The 20,244-nt window shown below is 40.5% G+C and overlaps 1 protein-coding gene across 1 annotated transcript in view; it reads right to left on the bottom strand.

Moving 5' to 3' along the window:
• DSCAM (DS cell adhesion molecule) overlaps positions 1-20,244 on the bottom strand; it is a gene marked incomplete at its 5' end in the record, with an annotated part of 312,828 nt that overhangs the window by 50,350 nt on the left and 242,234 nt on the right. The window contains 6 exons of the mRNA XM_008068451.1: positions 1,873-2,049; positions 5,530-5,820; positions 6,860-7,048; positions 10,657-10,755; positions 13,105-13,268; positions 14,805-14,922. Coding sequence (XP_008066642.1) covers positions 1,873-2,049; positions 5,530-5,820; positions 6,860-7,048; positions 10,657-10,755; positions 13,105-13,268; positions 14,805-14,922 — 1,038 coding nt within the window. The remainder of the gene's footprint in view (positions 1-1,872; positions 2,050-5,529; positions 5,821-6,859; positions 7,049-10,656; positions 10,756-13,104; positions 13,269-14,804; positions 14,923-20,244) is intronic.

Raw genomic sequence — 20,244 nt, 5'->3', positions numbered from 1 at the left:
ATAATCTACAGCCTTCTAAATGCAGTTGGCTAGGCATAGCTGTCTAACTATAACAAAGATAGACTGAAGGAGAAGCCTTCCTGAGTCCCTCATCTCTGACCAGTCAGGGTATTTAACCAAGCCACTTTTTTGGTAAAGTGGCATATAAAAGTGTTTTCATTTTAATATCGGGGCAGTGTGTTATGAGTAGAATGAATGTTATTAGTATTTCAATAGCAATTGCCTTAAATCTAGGCTATTGGATTCCGCTGTCTGTGAATGAGGGTTATGAAAGCATTCATCTTTTTTGTGTTTTAGTGATGAAACACAATTATGAACAGAATTCAACATGGCCCACTTTATACTGAATTTCTCAACTCATTGAGTAGTGTGATATTTTTGTAGTACTATTTATTTAGCACTAAGGTAGCTGCCCTTTTTCTCTCCACCTGGGGATTATCTGTTCCTCTTTTGTACTTATGTAGGATTTGTTTGAAGTCCAACTTGAGCATGCGTGACATTTATTTATTTGTTCTTTTACTGGTAGCTGTTTATGGGCCTACCTTCTACACTAAACCTAGAGTTCAAAAGTGCTTTTTTAAATCTTTGTATATTAAGCACTTAGGATAGGCTTAGGTTATAGTATTCACTCAAGTAATGTCTGCAAAATTAATAGATAATCGGCTAACATGATTGAGGAAGAACATTTCAATGAGATTAATGATTCATCTGAATTATTGAGCTGCAGGGGATTTAAATGAAGAAATATTAATTATATTGTACAGATAGAGGTCAATGTACTTCAAATATTGTAATTGTTGGCAGAGTGAAAGCAAATTAATAGGAAAATGTGCTGGAATCTCATAAAGAGGAGTGCTTTGGATAAGCAAAGACAGGAGAAAATATCAGCATATTCCCTGCTCTAACTGGATTATGGTCAAGAAAAGTGTTTACTGAAGAGGTCATATTTTCTAAACATCAGTGAAGTTTGGAAACATCAAGGATACATTTTGGGGGGACTGTTTCCACACTTGTTTTTCGAATATAATTTTAAAGCATATATATGATGCTGTATTACAACACTTTATTCTACACTGATATTAAAAATGCAAATACCCTGTATAACCAAGCACTTAGAAAAGGGCTTGGTTAAATGCTCTGATCCATAAAGGGCAAAGGGCTAGGAAATATGTCTCTTGCCCAGTTATGTGTTTGAAAGAACTCCTTGTCCTCACATTGCAGAGCAAGGGCAAGTCAGGGCTGTTGACCAGAGGCTCAGAATAGCCTCGTCCCACAGTATGACACAGAGCTGGACATTATAATCATGGTGTCTGTTAACAATGGCTCTCATCTGGCCTGGATTCTCCATCTCCCATTATTTTTTTCTTAGTTAGAGTGAAACTCTCACACTGGGCTTCGGCTCAAATTTCTAATTTGGGAAAGCATGTGTAGTCTGCCTCACAATGCTTCACCAGTAACATAAGCCCTCAATTTCCGCTTCCAGTCAATAAAATAATCCTCATTCTCAGAGCAGATCTGATGGGTCTTTTCAGAGAAAGCCATAATTGGTGGCTTTGTTGGAGCCACCAAAAATTAAAGAGAGTAGGGTTGAAAAACCCATGAAAAATTAATTCTTTTTGGCCTACTGACAGCTAGGATTTAGGGACATGCAAGAGGTTGGTTTTCACTGGATTTCTGATGGACTAAGATAGGAATATACTTACTGCTTTTCTCCTAAGGCTGAAGGGATGTCAGAGAACCAGACAATTGGAAGACTTGGCTTAGAGACAGAAGAATCATCCCCCTTTGGGGTTTTCTCCCTGGCTGACATTCCTCCCCAGGGTTGCAGAGCAACAGGGGCATGCAGGAGTGGACAGTCAGGCCTTGACCTACCTCTCAGCCTCTTCAGCCTCTGCTCCCGCCGCCTTCTCCGCACGACCAACAGGAGCACGAACAGCAGCAAGACCCCCACCAAGATACAGGAGATGGTCACCAACATCTTGAGCCCTTCGTTGGTTGTCAACCCTTCTTCACTTTGGACAACTGACTTAATGAGTGGAGGAATTGTACCTGAAAGCAGGGCCACGATGTTAGATGGCTATTAATGAAGACGGCATGGTGGAATTTTTAGGGATGACGGGTTACAAAAATCGCGCTGGGTGATCCAAGGGTGTTGGAAGATGTTGAGGAATGAGAGGAACTCTTTCTCTATGTCCCTGCTAATTTATCTTCTTGTTCATTCCCCCTTCCTCTGCCCAATCCTCTGCCCAAACTTCCAACCTACTCTGGCACATCTTTGAAAGTCACTTCATTTTACAATGTACTGCTGGGTGCAGGCACTTGAAAGCATAATGCCCAAGCTCTGTGCTTACAAAAGCCACATACATTTACTCGAGATTAAGTATCCCATTGGCTGTTACCCATAGGACAATTGATAGAAACTATTTGAAAAACTGCACATCAAAGAACAAACAATAAACTTGGCGAGTGGGTAGACAAGAGTTTCCAGGGAAACTGTGTCAGATACACTGGCTTAAAGAAGCTTAAACCCCTTTTTTATTTGCGTTTTTACTTGCTTTTTATTGCAGGTTTAAGACCAAATCTACTTTAAAAACTTTCATTTTAGGGTAGAAGAGTGACCGACTACTTTTCAAAGGAGACCCATCTAGGGCTTTAAAACAGCCTACTTATTGACTAGGCATTGTTCAACAGTGCGGTGGAATTCAGATTATTTAGAGTTACAAAAAAACACTGAAGTAAAATGAACCCTGAGCTATTTTAAACTGCCTTCTATCCAGACGCTGAGTACAATGGATACAGAGATTTAAACACAGACGTCCACTTTTTATGAGGCATGTATTTTGCCATTCTTTATTATGTAAGATGCTTATCCTACTGTACTTTCCATGTAAAACAAGAGCCAAAAAGTCAGTGCTCTAGGAAGAAGAATGCGAAAATAATATCATTTCCCTCTAAGCAAAAATGGTCTGTATCTTTCATTTAGCAAGTAGAGCAGGGATAATAGAACCCCAGTCCCCTATGATTTCTGCTAAAGACAAGAAGAATGTTCTTCCAACCTTATGGTGTTTTTGCTAGAAACCCAAGCCTCTAAATACTCAGAAACCCAGGTAGGAGCCACTTAAGGGGTGCCTGTAAGGATGGGTCAGCAAAACCAAAGCAATATAAGGATAGGTGAAAACCTTTGGCCAGGAAAATGGCAGAAAAAGGAGTCAGATCAAGAAATGGAAGATTCCAAAAGTTGGGTGGTATGAAAGTAGGCTAATTGTCAATATTTGCTTCCCCCCCAATGAAATAAAATTCTTTTGGCAGAATATGAGAAAAGAAATATTAAAGCTATCTATCCATAAGATTGCTTCAAAGAAATCTGTAATCTCTTTCAAGGAAAATATAAATATGTATTCTTATTTCTTAATGTGTTAAAGTCATTTCAGGTTTCAGAAATTTAAATGTGGCTCACAAGACTTTTTCATAATTTGAGATCCCGGATAGGGTGTGAAAATTATATAATTCTTTAGAAGGCAAACATTTAAAATCTGCAGAATGCTTTTCAAGTCAAAATCACAGTTTCAAATTCTATACATGAGTAATTTCTAATTAAATTATTAGCTGTGAGCATATCACCAGTGTGTACATTTAAGCTGAGTGCTCTGGCATCTGCTTGTACTGCTGTGGGACAGAGTGTGAATACTGCAGGTCAATTATCTAAAGTTAGAAGTATACTTACTACCCAAATGTATACTTGTTAACAGAGGATTTTGGTGAATCCTTAAATGCCAGGTGAAGTGTCTGGTAAGTGTCAAAGTTCTTTATTTTGTAAGAGTAAAGAACTAAACCACATTGAGGGGAGTGAGGGAAACCAAGTCAGAAGTGCTTCTCAGCCTGGGAGTGATGTTTTATGATGAGAATACCTGTGAATGAAGTCACTCATAACTAAGGGCTAAAAAAAATTAGACAGATCATCCTGTGCCCATGAAAAGCATCAGTCCTGGAGGAGACGCGTTGCTGTCCAGGAGTGCATAGGCTGTTCCAGGAATGTGGGATAGAGCTGCTGCAGAAGCCAGGCCCCAGGCTGGTGTATCCAATACCAGAAGGGCCTCCAGCTCTGGGCTTTCCTACAGTCCCAGGATGCAGGCTGTAAGTGCTGAGAGGGGCCTGGGCTCTGATGAAGAAGGGCTTTGTTCAGAAATGGCCCCTGGACAGGAGATTTGGGCATGGTTTTACACCTTATGACAGAGCAAGAAGAGTCAGCTCTGGGCCACCCAGGACAGTCAAGGAAAAATTGGTGAAAGGAGGATTTCAGACAGCATCAACTTTTGAGCTCCTTTGGGTCATTTCTGAAGATCCTTAGATTCAAAGCCATGTTTTTTCTTAGGGTAGTATAAACCGTGCTCACAGGAGGTTCCTGCTGGTGTTTTAATAAAGCAAGATCCCAAAGGCACACAGCAGAAGAGGAATCACCTCCTTAGCCTGACTAGTGGTAGATAAATAAGTTGGATAATTCATTCAACACAAGCCCAGCCTGACCAGCAGGGAGTGGGCAGAAGGCTCTGAGGGGAGCTACACTGGGACTCCAAAACCCTGATGAATTGCTGCAGGTTTTACCTTGTGATTAGAGAACCTAATTCAATCCCTGCTGTTCCATGAGCAAAAATCACTGCCAGGCTGCAGAAATCAGCATTCACATGCTGCTACTGAGACTTTCTTAAGTTCCTGCACTAAACAACAGTCAAGGACACACTCCTTTTCAGCTTCATTGGACTGGGCATTAGCTAACAATAAATGGTTTAGCTAACAATAAATGGCCCTTAGACCAGAAAAAAAGGGTAAAATTTTAAATCATTTAATTTTGGTCAACTGAATGTCAAGAGACACATCACCTAGTTTTCAGAAAGTTTGTACAAGCTTCAGTGTGTGTGTGTGTGTGTATGTGTGTGTGTGTGTGTGTGTGTGTGTGTGTGGTGTGTGTGTACAAGTGGATGCTGATATTCTATTATTATTTTATAATTCCTTTAAAAATAATAATAAAAATTATTATTTTATATTCCTTCAGTGTCCCCTGCTTCTTCCCAGAGACTAACAGAAGCCCCTTTACCATGGAAAGTTGTTTTACACATGTGGTTTAAAGGCTTAATGAGTGCATAAAAGAAAGTTGTTATGAAAATTGGTATGAGGCAGGAAAAGGGGTGGGAGACAACAGAAGTAATGTTAGCTCACAGTCATGGACAAAGACACAGAACCATGTGGCAAAGAATCCTTCAGCCCTGAGAGCAATCATTCCTGTACCAAGACTCCCCAGTGAGACTCCCCTGGACCCCCGGTCCCTCATTTCTGGGCACACAGTGATGATCGTCTGGGTACAGTGAACTAGGGATCCCCACAGAGAGTTGATTGAATGTCCCCAGAGCCGAAGGGGCCCTGTGGGCATTGGTCACACGGTGGTAAGGATGAATGTTCGATGGGACGGGGACAGGGCACACATGTACAACCCCTGAGACATCCACAGGAGGGCCACAGAGTCAGCCAGCTTACTGCCATCGTAGTTCAGGGTGGCGAAGTTGGCCTGTTTCTCTGCACAGCCGGCACTGTTGCACACCCGCATCTGCAGCTCATACCAGGTGGCCTCCTGCAGGTCATACAGAATGTAGGACTTGGAAAGAGAGGTTCGCTGTGCTGTGGTCCAGACGGTGGTCCCAAAGGGCCTGTACTCCAGTGTGAAGGAGGTGATGGGACAGCCGCCATCGTTCCAGCCAATGAGGTTCAGTCTCACACGCGTGGTGTTGATGCTGGCGAACAGCTCTTGCTCCTTTGAGAACTGGGGCTCTGCAGGAGAATGCACATGGAGGTCAGTCCATACAGTACACGCAGGAAAGCCATCAACGTCTCCACACATTTCTCCATCTGGGCCAGGAGCTCAGTTCATGTTTGGGTCATAGACCTCTTACCACTTGTCTGCTATTAATAGAGACTTAATGGGCCAATGGGCTTTCTCCAACCATAATAACTGGGTGTGAGAGGGAAAATTGTTCGAGTGGAGGTTATTTTTGTGTATCTTAGAGTTCCCCCAAGAAAAACATTATTTTCACATAAAGGGTTCTTTCCGGGGTTCGCATGCTGTGGGGTGCTGGGCTGACTTGTTTCCATTCTTACTGGGATGGACCTGAATCAAGAGAAGACAGAGTTGAATTTGGGAAGTATCAATAGGTATTCTTCAATTTCCAAACACGTGGGCCTGTGGCCAGGAACCTAAGGAATATATTTCTGTATAAATCAAACCCTTATCATTTGAAGCCCTATCACTGGTTATCCAAAAACTCAGGCACCAGACCCAAATAACGCTCTTGCCATCTCATCTTTCCCTCTCCTGCTGATAATATTCAGATATGAGGGAAAGATGCAAAGACCTTCTCTTCACCTCCTTACTGCACTCACAGACAGCTACATTCCTCCCTCTTTCTGGCATTCATGGATCAAAAATTCCTCCTCTAGATACTATTACCCTGGGGTTCATGTCCTCGAAGGTCCACATTTTAGATTTAAAAAACTAACACACATGAAAGTGTTAACAATTTACCTCATCACTTCTTCCCCGAAAAGTAGGAACTCTGAAGCAATGTAAAAATTATAAGAAGATACGACAAGGGATTTTCAAATGACAATCTTCTTTTTAAATGTAGAAGAAATAATAATAAAAAAGAGGAATGCCCATTTTTCTCATTACACTGTGACAATGCCAAACCCATTTTAGGAATAACAAAGTTTAAATACATAAACAAGAAATATAATGAATCCTTTATTATTCCAACTGCCCTTCTTGCTGGAAAACAGAGGGCACCTAGAAACAAAAAGAAGGCATACTCACCTTTTCCTAATGTCTTTGCTTCTATGATTTCACTTATGCGCCCTGGTCCCACTCCATTTTGGGCAGTAAGAGTAAACTTATACCACGTTCCACATTTCAGATTTTCCAAGCGGTAAGAACGTTCGCTCGGGCTGATTGGAAAACTCCCCCACTGCTCACTGTTGTCCTCAGAGTACTGCAGTATGTATCCTGCAGAGAAGGAAAAAGACTCAAATGAGCATGGTTTGCTTCCCACTGGAAGTGGACTGACATTTGCATTTTGTATGGGTAATAGAATGAGAGTTCTTCGGAACTCTGAAGAACGTCTTCAGAAGGGAACACTAACTCTTCCCAATTCCAGGAAATTTAACTCAGCCTAGGGGAAGTGCCATGATGTATTCATTAGTGGCCACACAAGCCATTATTACTATGGTAATATTGCTGGATAGTGTGGTAAACATAAAGTCACTTTTCTGTTTATTCCCTTCTAAAAGACCTATTGGACAACATAGAATAAGTGCTAAGTCGCTAAATATATGTCTTTTGGATCACATAAGGGAATACCCAAAAGTACTCGGAATTTATTTATAAAAAAGTATGTATTTATTCTTACATATTTAAACTTCAATCATCTTTAAAGGTCTCTCCATTTGAGGCAATACAGCTTTTCCCACCACTCAAAAGAGTTTTTAAACTCATCAATTTTGATAACTTTTAGTGCTTCTATCCGTTTTTTGTTTCACCTCTTTCATGTTGGAAAAAACGTTTCTCTCTGAGGACTTTTTCATCCAGAGAAACAAAAAAAAGTCATTCAGGGCGAGATCGAGTAAATAAAGAGGGTGTGGTATGGAGATCATACCACTTTTGGTCAAAAACTGCTGAAAGCTCAGCACAGTGTGGGCAGGTGCATTCATAAATCACTCATTATGAAATGGGCAAACATATAGAGAGAATCTCCAAAAAAAAAAAAAATTCACTGAAGCTGAACACAGCCTCTCAGAACAATACTAGCTGATACACTGATGCTGATGGGTTCACAAAACACTTACCTAGTGGGAGAAGTCTGAAATACAAGGAAGCTGCCCGCCAAAAAGATAATTCCAGATTTTTTTGTGAGGTCACCCTCATAGGTGCCTGAATCCTTGGGCTTGGGCATAGGCTGAAGCCGAGCTGTTTTTGAGAGAATCAAAGCTCTGGAAAAGGGATATTTTATCTGTGGAATCTTCTCAACCACCCCCTTACCTGATCTCCCAGTTCACAGACTCTAGGGCAGCTGACTCCAAGTCCTGCAGGAATCTCAACATCTTGATGGTAACCAGGCTTCTCCTTAGTTTTAAAAACTCCTCTAGCAATTCACTTCTCCACAAGACCACTACTACCTCTACTTTTGCAACTACTTACAACTGCCCATGTCTTGAGAACTAATTACCTGCCAAGTATGGTCCTAAGTCCTTTGCTTACATTACTCCATGCAACACTATGGAATAGTGATTACTATCCCACAGAACATATGAGAATACTGAGATCCAGAGAGGTTACGTGATGAGTCTCAAGTTCTATAAGGAAGATTCAAGTTCCGCTCTGCAGTCGGCCTAAAGTTCAGGCTCTTCATCCCGCGACCACTGAAACATTCTTCATCCCTATTATCTGAGGCCACAATCCTGTGGCAAACATGTCCTCTCTACTCTGACTTGCCTGCCTGGTCCATGGTGTTTTGGCACCAATGGGCTGTTATCTTCTGTCCTGCCCTGCAGAGTACCATTTCCTGTCCTCCACATTGCAGTGTCTTCTAATTAGAAATGGGCAGCATTGAGTGTTTTCTAAAACCCTCACATGGAGATTATTCGTCTCTGATTCCCCCTTCTGTGGTCACAGTCAGTATCTTCCCCACTCTTTTCATCCCTCCCTGTCACTGGCCCTCTATAGCCATGAGGGCCCTCCTCCTTCCTGAGCCACGTTTTCTCTCCATCATGTTACTCACCTGAGCTCCTCAAAGCTCCTTCAATACCTGACAACTAATACCTATGCATACTATGCTCTGACTGCCACATCCTGACCTCTCTACTCCAGGTGCCCTACATGTCATGGAGATTGAACTTTCCTCCCATTTTTCACCATCTAAGGCACTTATAAAATCTCCTCTAACATTTGGCAATGAGCTGACATGGTTCTCTGTTTCTTTCTACTCATCCTCAGTGACATTGGCTTCCATCAGCGTGGGTACACCAGACTTAAGACACTCCCCAATGCCAAGGGCTTTGGCAATTACTTATATTTCAGGGTTGTCTTGGTTATGTTTTTCTTGGAAACTCTACGTCACTAAAATCGCCTTTATCTTTAAGAACTTGAGCTCTGACACTCTTTTTGTACTGCCTCCCCCATGCTTTCATATTTGCATAATCCAAATCTCATCTCATTGAGCCTGGGGTCCCTTGAGCCCTTCCTTATGTACCTTATTTTATTTTATTTTTTCTGTAAGAAGACTGTCTAACCAGCCTAGAACCTTTGGTAGACCACTTCAACAAGGAGCCTTGTTTCCCTCATTTTTAAGTCTTCTAGCCGCCAATTTAGCCAGTTGACAATTTTGGCAACCTGTGATCCACTTTTCTTCCCAACTGTCCAGCATCATGTAAGAAAGTCCTTAAACTGTGGTAATTGTGACCACGACAATATGTGCTATGTATCTGCAGCTGGGTCCTCACTGCTGCTTGGCAATGACTTTGTTAATCTATTAATGACTCCTTATGCATTTCACAAGGCAGCTACTACAAATCTATCCATGCTACTCAAGCCCGCAAGCACATCCTCACCCCTAGTCATCCAACTATTTCCTCATGTTTTTCTTTCTTAAAAAAAAAAAAGAGAAAGGAAGATACTCTCTTCACCCAGTAGAGAGTTAATAAATTTTTAACAACTGGATCTTGAAGGAAAACAACAAAAAACTCTGATTTTAAGTATTCCTGTTTTCTGTGGTGTTTGAGTGTTTCCAGCATGACTACAGTCACTGAGTGCAAAGCTTGGAAGAGATGAGATAATTGCTCTCAGAAGGCAGAAAGAGATACTTTAGCACACCACTGGCTTCACCCTGCAATATCCTTGATTTCCAGATGCTTTCTCATCCTTCCTTCTTTATCAGAAGAATGTTCTCTGCCTTCGGAAATATAAGACTTCATCTTCTCTCCCTGACTCTGAGATCTCTTTTGTCTCTCAGCCCTGTTTTCCAATGCTTCTTCTATCGCTTCCTCTTATTAATTCCCTTTTCTTGTTTCAAGCATGGCTCAGAATGATGCCTCCCAACTCCACTTACGCTAGAATGATCATACTATCTCATTTCTTCAGTATAAGACTCATTTATATGTTTCTACTATGAACTAATTGCAAAGACTTTGTGCAAATTAGATTGTTTCCCATCTACATTCTAGATTCTCTGTTATTACTTTAAAAGTTAGAACAGTAACCGTGGTTACTTTAATGAATGATATAGTGTTGACAAAGTTGAGAAGAAACAGGATTCAGAATCTCAGGGAAGAGATTACCATTTATTTTCTTTCTTGTTCACATTTGTTAATATTTCACTCGGACTGGATGGACCAGAATAATTTCATGAATGAGATTCCCTGGATGAATGATTTGAGTTTCAACAAATACCCTAAAAATAAATGCATGATTTCTTGCATAGGTAATGGAGGAATTAATCTCATTTATTATTTTTGGGAGAATAAACTAACACAAACTGGTTATTTGATGAAGATGTGTCACTTATCGGCCTGTGGATAATATAATCAATTAACAATTGTAGACAACCTAAATCTTTTTACCTCTGATAGAGCTACCCCCGTTGTCTCCAGGCAGCCAAGAAAGGGTAATGGAGGAAGACGTGGTTTTGGATACCGTGAGCCGAGGCTGATCTGGTGGAACTAGATAGGAAACAGTTTTTAGAAAACAAGAATTCGTTTTTCACATCTTTAGTCTTCTTTAGCACTCATTTACCAAATCATTTTTAACAGCCATTTATTAAATAAGTGTTTTAGATTGCTAAATATGCAATTCACTTCTGTCAAAATGTCTATCTAGTTGATATCCTGGGTTAAGGAGATAGAACAGACTGCATCTATTATTTAAAGGAAATACAACTATGTTTCTACTTGGATTTATTTCTACCTCATTTCCTCACCAATTCCTTGCATTTCTGAGTTATTCATGACTAATTGAAATCTTCTCTAAATTTACTAAGGTACATGCGTTATTTCACTGATTTTCAGCCATAAAATTCAAGTGAAAAAGATGAATGGCATCAACTTGACTGTTCTGTTCTTTGAAGGATAGGAAGAGGGAGAAGTAGCTAGTGGGAAAAATAATTGCAAAAATCTCCACTTTTAAAGCTACTTCTCCAAGGAAAAAAACAAACACACACACACACACACACACACACACACACACACACACATACACACACACACACACGGATGCACGCACACGCACATAGAGCTCTGAAAATCAAAGGTGTGCCCCTGAGCTGCAACATGTGAACTGGGCACTCATACAAGGTTTACCAACTGCATTACACACTTCTAAACAGTGGGCCTCAGTATAATTTTGAATTAGGTTCTGAGGACAGAAGCACCAAAGAAAATCAGAGTCAAGTTAATACAAATTATACAGAAAGCTTCATATAAAATGCCCTTCTCTTTTTCTCTGAGAGAAGCCTGATATATTGACCCAAAGACCTGAAAAATTGACCCGACTCCTTAGAGTCATAATATAGTGTCTACCTTCCAAAATGCCCTAGAACTCTCCTGACTTCAATTAACTTAAAATTCAAGATCAATTTTGCAGTATTTTTAGAAACATAGTTCTTCTTTGCTTTCATCCCACTGAGGATAGTATTGATTTTATTTTTACTTGCTATAATCTATTAATGTGACAACACCTAAATCCAAGAAAGGAGACCCTTTGATTTTTTTGATATTTTACCAATAAAACATCATTGTAAATCCACATCTGAACCTAATCAGTAGCCACTTGGGATTTTACACACAATTTTAACATGGCAACCTTTTGAGGTTGTTGTGTGCATTTTACATACAATAGCAAGAAAAATTAAATACTTTGTAATAAATACACAGCTAAATATTACAGCGATCTACTTAGAGTTTCAGTCAGTGTCCTTTTTACACATACTACCTATAAATATTGAGCCAATTAGAAGACATTAAAAAACCACAAATCAGACTCATCTTTTGTTTTCTGGATTACACCTACATATATGTAGAGTAAGCAGTGCATTAGTGGATGTTATCAAGAAGAACTTTTTAAGACATGCAGACATAAAGAAAAAAGGGACAATACATTTTATATGAAAGATGTGTTGCATCGTAGTATTATCTCTGGGATCGTGAATGCTTTTTATAGTCTTTGACTTATTTAATTATATTTTCCAAAATAAGCATGATTTTTTTTTTTTTGTAACATGAAAATAGGCTGGGTGTGGTGGCTCTTGCCTGTAATTTCAGCACTTTGGGAGGCTAAGTGGGTGGATTGCTTGATCCCAGGAGTTTGAGACCAGCTTTGGTAACATAGCAAAAATCTTACCTCTACAAAAAAAGAGAAAAGACACACACACACACACACACACACACACACACACACACACACACACACACACAAACCCCAAAACATTAGCTGGGCATGGTGGTGCTGAAGTGGAAGGATCGTTTGAGCCCAGAAGTTCAAGGCTGCAGTGAGTTGTGATCATGCCACTACATTCTAGCCTGGGTGACAGAGTGAGACCTTCAACTCCAAAAAATAAATAAATAAAAAGAAAAGAAAGATGGAAAGAAAAAGAAAAGTAAAGAAACTAGAAGTCGGGCTCAGTGGCTCAGCCTATAATCCCATGCTTCAGGACACTGAGGTGAGTGAATTGCCTGAGCCCAAGAGTTCGAGACCCTCCTGGGCAACTTGGCAAGGCCTCATCTCCACAATAAATCAAAAATTAGCCGGGTGTGGTAGCCTGTGGTTCCAGCTACTTGGAAGGCTGAGGTGGAAGGATCGCCGGAGCCCAGCAGGTGGAGGCTGCGGTGGCTGGGAGTGGCCACTGCACTTCAGTCTGGCGACAGAGTGAGACTCCAACTCAAAAAACAAAAAACAAAAAAGCCTAGAAGTTAGATATTTTTAAGGGCTGATTTTCAAATTCATTCAATTTTACTCTTGGTATACAAGGCGTATATGCAAAATATATCATTAAAAGGAGTTTCCAAATTTTGTACCTTGTACTTGTAAATTTAAAATAATTTCATCCGATCCCCAGTTGTTATTGGCGATGCAGCTGTAATAACCAGAGTCCTCTGCCTTCACTGTGCGGATAATGAAGCTTCCGTTGCTAAAGATGCTCCTTCGCCCATCAATCGTTACTAAGCTGGGTGTCCCGTTACTACCTCACAGGAAGAAAAATGCACAGATTAAAGAAATTACAATCCAAATTAGCTGAGGCTGGGGAAAAGCATAAAGACTCTTTGAAGCAAACCACATCTTTGGAAGCTTAATATTTCATGCATTATAAAACAATACAACTAGGATTATATAATGAAAACAGTCAATAGCTGAGTAGCTGAGTTTTTTCTTCATAAAATAAAATATTATTCTGAAGGAGAGGTCTATGTCAAGGACCTGGGTTCTGGCTCGAGTCATTGGACCCCTCACACATACCAGAGACAAATGGGACTTTCCTCCATCATGTAGGCACTGGAGACCTCTCTCTCTCTCTCTCTCTCTCTCTCTCTCTCTCTCTTTTGTTTTTTTGGTAATTCTGGGATTTTTTTGTGGGCAGAAACTTCAGTTTGACCAAATCATTTGGGGGAAACTAAATCTTGGGATCTCTTATAAATTTTACTGAACGTCACAATTCTTAGTGATTTTTACATTAAAAAATGAAATGTGATATCTCAAGAGGATGATGAGTTGACTCTAGCACGAAAACAGTTCCCTGGTCATCACTGCGACAAAGTGGCAGATTGTCCGGTCATCTGGGGTCATTCCTACATCAGGCAGAATGCCAAGTTGACCTTGGGAGCTTACATATATCCTTTGGATTAACCAACTTTAAATATAATGAGAAAAGTGGTCACTGCACCAAACCCATTATTTCAATAGTTTATGCCTTTTAAGTGCTTTTGTTTGAAAACAGGCACTCTACTGAATCCATTATATCAATTTCTATGCTCATAAGTGAATTTTCTATCCTTTATTTATATCCTAATTTCTTCCTCTGAATAGAGATAAAGCACTTTAAAATGTGATATGGACAGAATACATCTCACCCACTTTCTCCCTCTATCTTGTTTTTTTTTTAATTTAAAAAATTGCTATTAAGTATGAGGAATCAGATTTTAAATTAGCAAAGTCCTACTGCATTCCATTTCTTAAAGTTATTTCCAAGAGTTTTTGAGTTAGGGTTAGTTGGTACATTGTCTTCAAAGGAGAGAGAGGGGCTAAATCTCACAATAACCTTGGGTACATTCATCTCAGTTATACAGACAATTTACCTGGTAGGGTACAGCAAAATTTCACAATGATTACTGAGTTGGTTAGACTATTTTCCTTGCAAGCATTCTCTTATAAAATTAAAGACTCTGAACAGATATATATATGTGTATATATGCACACACACACACACAAATATGGATATATGTAAATATTTACAATATAGTTAAATACATATTTATGGATATATGTATATATATCCATACACATTTATTTATAGATATATTTATAGGGCAATGAATCAGACCCTTTCTGTGCTAAAGCCGAGACTCCTCCCCAACCCTCACCTCAGAAGAATTGGTAGGTTTCCTTGAGCTTTCACTCCTATAAATAAATATAATATTAGAAGACCACTTGACTCAACACAAATATGTTAGATGTATTCTTTTAGAGTTTCACTGAAGGCATATATTGGGTTACTGGTTACCTGTCTTTCATCCATTTCACTGCAGGAGAAGGGTCTCCAACAGCTTTACAAGGTAAGACAATGTCTTTCATCCATGGAGTAGTCACTGTCCCACTGAAGGTGAGGATTCGTGCAGGAGCTAAAGAACCAAACAGAGCAAAAGCCTGATTATTTCCAGACTTGCCTCCTCAGTGGCCAAAATGACCCTCCCAAATACAAAAATGGAGAGTGAAGCCAATTAACGTTACAATTATCAATGCTACTCTCTATCAGGGTTAGGAGGGATTTTCATTAAGAACATAGATATAGTTGAAAATCCCCATTGTAGCATTTTCTTTCCTTCTATTGACTAAACACAAAGGGTTCGAATTAAATATTTGGGGCTTCATAAGCTCCAAGCTGTGTTTTCTATGAACCCAATTATTTCTCAAAGCACTTTATGAAGCAATTTATCTCAATGCCAAAACTGCACATTAAAATATACTTTTAATATCTGAGAGACTAGACAATATAAAACATAAAGCCCCCAAAGACAGAAGAAGTAAAACTGGAATAAACTCTATTTATCAACTTTGTGTTTCTTTATTGACTTTATTTTATCAACTTGATCTTCAGTATACACATTAAGGAAAATGAATATTTTCAGAATGGCTTGTTTTGAAGAACAACTGTTTCCTTGGGCCAGTGAGTCAGATGCCCAAACAGACGCATCTGCTGGGGACATCTGGCAAAGGAGTAGCCAAAGTATAGCAGGAAGTCCCAAGAGATAGAGAGGCAAAAGCCCAGGTGAACCTGCCTCACAGGGGGCCTCTTTGAAGACCAGAGTGGCTAACAATGACGGGCTTCTAGTGCTATCTCCTTGAGTGAGTCACAGAAGCTGGCAGAGACACCAGGACACAAGTCTTCCAGAGGAAACCGATCTGCCCATTTTCTGGCATATATTAGGACTCTACTTTCAGAGATGTGAACAGGAACCAGAGGTTGCTCACATCCTTCATTTTAGTCAGCATACTTCAGAGTCGTGGAGGATAGAGACACAGAGGAAACAGGCATTCCCTCCAGGAGTTCAGCCTGGCTAGGTGCACTGTACATGGGGATTGTGGGTGGAAGGCCGCCCCAGTCTGATTCTGGATCCATAAGAATGGGACCAGTGGTGGGTCCCCCACCCTGTTTTGGGCTTAAAGGTTTTCATTGGCAAAGGGAGGGAGAAAGAAGGCTCCCCAGGAAAGCTCTGGAATCCCAGAAAAAGCCAAGTCACTATGGAGCCATCATGGTAAAGTGTGCTAACTTGGTTCATTAAGATCTTCCAGACCATCTCTTACTTGTGCTGTTCTGAGCTCTGTGGGCAAGAGTAGAGAGGAAGAAACAATGATAGAGGGCTCAGAAACTGGGCCTTGTCTTTTGTGCAGTAACATTGTAACAAAATCTGTGTTTTAAACAACTTCCCGTAACTGACGTGGAATATTCTAAGGCCCACTATATCAGTCATTGACACTTCTGATTTTTATGTCATGATGATAAAAAGGTGCTGGTCAGGTAGCATTAGATTTCTGACATTGGCAGCTTTGGGCATTTTCTGTTGCAAATTCTTCAGATGGTCCTTTAAATGACAGGGAATGTCCTTAACAGTAAGATGGGGGTGATTGGGAAATTTACCTGGAGTGAGGGCCTTTCAAGCATCTTGACAGTTATCCACTTTAAGAAATATATTTTACATTGAAACCCAGAAGTTACACAAATATTGGGATGTTTATATAAATGAAAAAAAATTGTGCAAATGAATACTTTTCTTTATATGAGTCATTCTGATATTTTCCACCCTTTTAAATCATAGTCTTCTCTAGTCTATTTGACTCCATGCCATTCTATTCTATGCAGTTATTTAATATGCTGATCATAACCATTTAAATTAATTCTGGGGCTTATGAATGATTTGCCATCAGTGAGGCCAAAAATACAGGCTAAACGAACTTCATCTTTGAGTTCAACACACTCTATTCCTAGAACTAAATGCCCATTTCAGGTAGCTGAAATTTAAAAGGTCCTAGCCAAAGCTGGAGAAGGCAAGAGAATCATCTGGAATCTGTTAAAAATGCAGATTCCAGCTCTGACCTTGATGATTCAACAGATCTTTAGTGGGCTCATGGAGTCTGCCTTTTAACAAGAATTCCAGATTATTCTGATGAGATACTGTAATCCATCTGCAACTTTGACGGCCCGCCTGTTCTCAGATGTGTGGCCATGTTCTTTATGCCTTCCCCATATCCTCAACTCCTTCTCACCAAGGGCTCCTCCAGGTCTATTGCCATGATTTCATTCTGCCATTCCCTCCATAAAAGCAGTTATCCTCTTCTTCAATCTGTTGACCTGCCTCAATCTCCCAGCAACTACAAAATAGCCTGCACCAATCTTCTTTGCTAATGGACATTCCCATCCCTCTAGGCTGAACCTTTCAGCCTTGATAGTTTGCTAGTGACCATCATGGTTCTGAGTGGTGGCTGCCAGACTGAAGGTCTGCTCCTTTGTTGAGGCGTTTTCTAACTCAGACTTTTTCAGAAAACTTGACTAGATCAATTCTAAGTCTGAGTGAACCTCCTCTAAGCATGAGAATCCATACAACAAAGCATTTACAGACTCTATACATTTATGATCATCAGCCTCAACTGAACTGCCATGACTCCCTACCAGTCATGCTGTTTCTCTAGTAAACTCCCTCCTACTTTCCTACAGTGATGATTTCCTACTGTCCCTCCTGTTCTCGTATTTCCAATCCTCCCCACCCACATCTCCAAGTTGCCTAATACTTGATAGAGAAAATAGAAGACACTGTTCAGGAACCCCGCATTTCCAGTCACCAAATCTATGCGTCTACTTATGTTTTTTCTTCCAAACCTCAGTCCTGTGGTTGTAGGCTCTTTTTCCTGTACTGTCAATTCCTCCCTCTCTACTGGAGTCATCTCGTTATCACACAAACATGCTTTGACAGCAGACCTAATTAAACCCGAACTGTTCCTTGGATGAGCCCACACTCTCCCTCCAGCTTCCTTTCTAGTTTGTCAATTCATCTAGGTGAAGTGTGTTTAAAGAATGCTCTGCTGGGTCAGTCTGCCTGCTCATCCCCCACACTTCCTGAGCTGGCACAGGCTCACTTCTGCACTTCTCTCCACACCCCACTGAAACTGCCCTTAGGAAGGTCAATGAGGTTATCTGTGTGGCCAAACCCAAGGACATTTTTCACCTTCTTTTGCTCCATCAACCCAGCAGCAGCTGCCTCAGCTGACCCTTCCCTTCTTTTGGAAGCACCTTGGTTGAATTCATGGCATAACACCTTCCTGGTTTTCCCCTGTCTCTCTGGCTTTATCCCCCTTTTCTTTGCCTGATCACTGCCTGTAGTCCCAGCACTTTGGGAAGCCGAGGAGGGAGAATTGCTTGAGCCCAGGAATTTGAGACCAGTCTGGGCAACATAGCAAGTTCTTGTCAATACAAAAAATCAAATTTTTGCCTGATTTCACTCTTATTCCTCTTCAGAGCTGACTTTGGCCCTTCATCTCTCTAGTTCTCCTTTGTCTCAGATGGTCTCATTCATATACCAACTGTTAGCAATGTCCAGATGCTGACCAATCTATATTTTGCCTCCTGCCAGATTGTTCTTGAGAGTCAAAACATGTTTTACTGCACAGACACCCCCGAGTGGATGGTTCTCTGTCACCTGGGCTTGAACACATCCAAACATCCACATCTCCTTTCATCTGCTTTAAAAATCCTCTTCTTCCACCATCTTTCTCACCAATACAACACATCTCCACTTAGACTAACTCACATTGGAATTTGGGGGTTCATTCTTGTTCTCTTCCTCCATTTCTACCACCAAGTCCCATCAATTCTGTGTCTGCAACATAGCCTAGGCCTGTCCGCTTCTTTCAATCCTCTTTGCTACTTGGTCTAGGAAGTATAAGCCTCATTGGAGGGCTGCTCAGCCTCCTGGATGGGCTTCATTTTTCCCATTCCTCTCTCTCTGCAGTCCATCCAGAATAAAGATACCAAGATGGTCTTACAAAGCACATTGGCCATTAACTGTAATAAATGTATCATGTAATTTCAGATGTCTACAACAAGGGAAACTAGGTGTGAGATAAGTAGTAGTACTGTACTATTTTCACAATTTTTCTATGAATCTAAAATTGTTTGAAAAAATAAAGTTTATTACACATACAGGCAAATAAGGTCATGCACCTCCCCTGCATTGTCTCCCTATTTCCCTTCTAGTGAAATCTGAAATCCCTAATATAGTCTTGAAGGCCCAGCCTGACCAGTCTCTGCCTTCCTTCCCAGGCATCTCTGAGACCACTACCCTCATCAGCCACACCAGATCTAGCATCCTGAATTTTGCACATGCTAAGCTCCTTCTCAGCCAAAAGTCCTTGACTTCACCTCCTTCTTCTCTTTTTACAAAACTGCATTTCTTCATCCTTGCAGGGCCAAGGGCATCTACCACTTCTCATAATCTAAGTGAGCTCCTCTTGCACCATTTCTTCATAGCACTTAATGCAGTTTGCAAGTATGTATATGTTTCTGTGATGCTTTGTTTGCTGACTGACTCCCCACAGAACTCTTAAGGTCCAAGAGGGCACATAGTAAACATGTCTCTTTAAATCGTTATAGAAGGTATTCCTCCGTGTTCACCAAGCCCTGTTTCCTTTTCTTTTGGGATATTCAGGCTGACTTTATTTCCTAGCTCTGCTTTGAAAGTGGTAGGGTTCACGCCTTCATTCTATAAAATGGAACGTGGGTAAAAACGATGAACACATTTCCATGTCTGGCTCACAAAACGTTCCCATACAATCTTCCACACTTGCTTTTTTTCCCATTTATGTGGTTGGAAATGAAAGAAACCAGGATTTATAAATCACAAGGTGATGAAGCCTGGATCCCTGAATCACCATGTGGAATGGGCCATACTAACCCAGTAGAGCCACATAACCCAAAATACCTGTGTTGGACTATATTTTTATGAGAAGTCAACTGAGATTTAGGGGATATTGGCTTAAGCAATCAGGCTCCCTGGATATACAACAGTCACTGAAAAGACTTATCAAATGACTGAATGACATTTAATCTCCCCAGACAAGTCCTGCTACTATGGAAGCGTCAGTCTTCAGTTCCTTTTCTGAATCTGTCATATTCTTCTGCACTAGGCAGGACATTTCTGGCTGTGACTGGAGTTAGATTTTTGAAAGCACAAAGGAAAGGAAGAATAATGTTATTGCTAATCCTACATCTTTTATTGAAGTTCCTTTTTCTTATCACATAGTGCCATCCTTATGTCCAACACTTTACTTGATAATCACTGTTTTCTCAATGTTAGGGAGTGGCCAGATATCATGACCAAAGAGTACAACAGACAAAAAAAATTCCACTAATTTATTTCCCTTACCAATTTACCTGTATTTGTGTTCGAAGT

This window comes from Carlito syrichta, unplaced genomic scaffold, assembly GCF_000164805.1.
Source record: "Carlito syrichta isolate Samal-C Ts95f unplaced genomic scaffold, Tarsius_syrichta-2.0.1 Scaffold310954, whole genome shotgun sequence".
NCBI lineage: Eukaryota > Metazoa > Chordata > Mammalia > Primates > Tarsiidae > Carlito > Carlito syrichta.
This window is presented reverse-complemented; position numbering and strand designations above follow the sequence as displayed.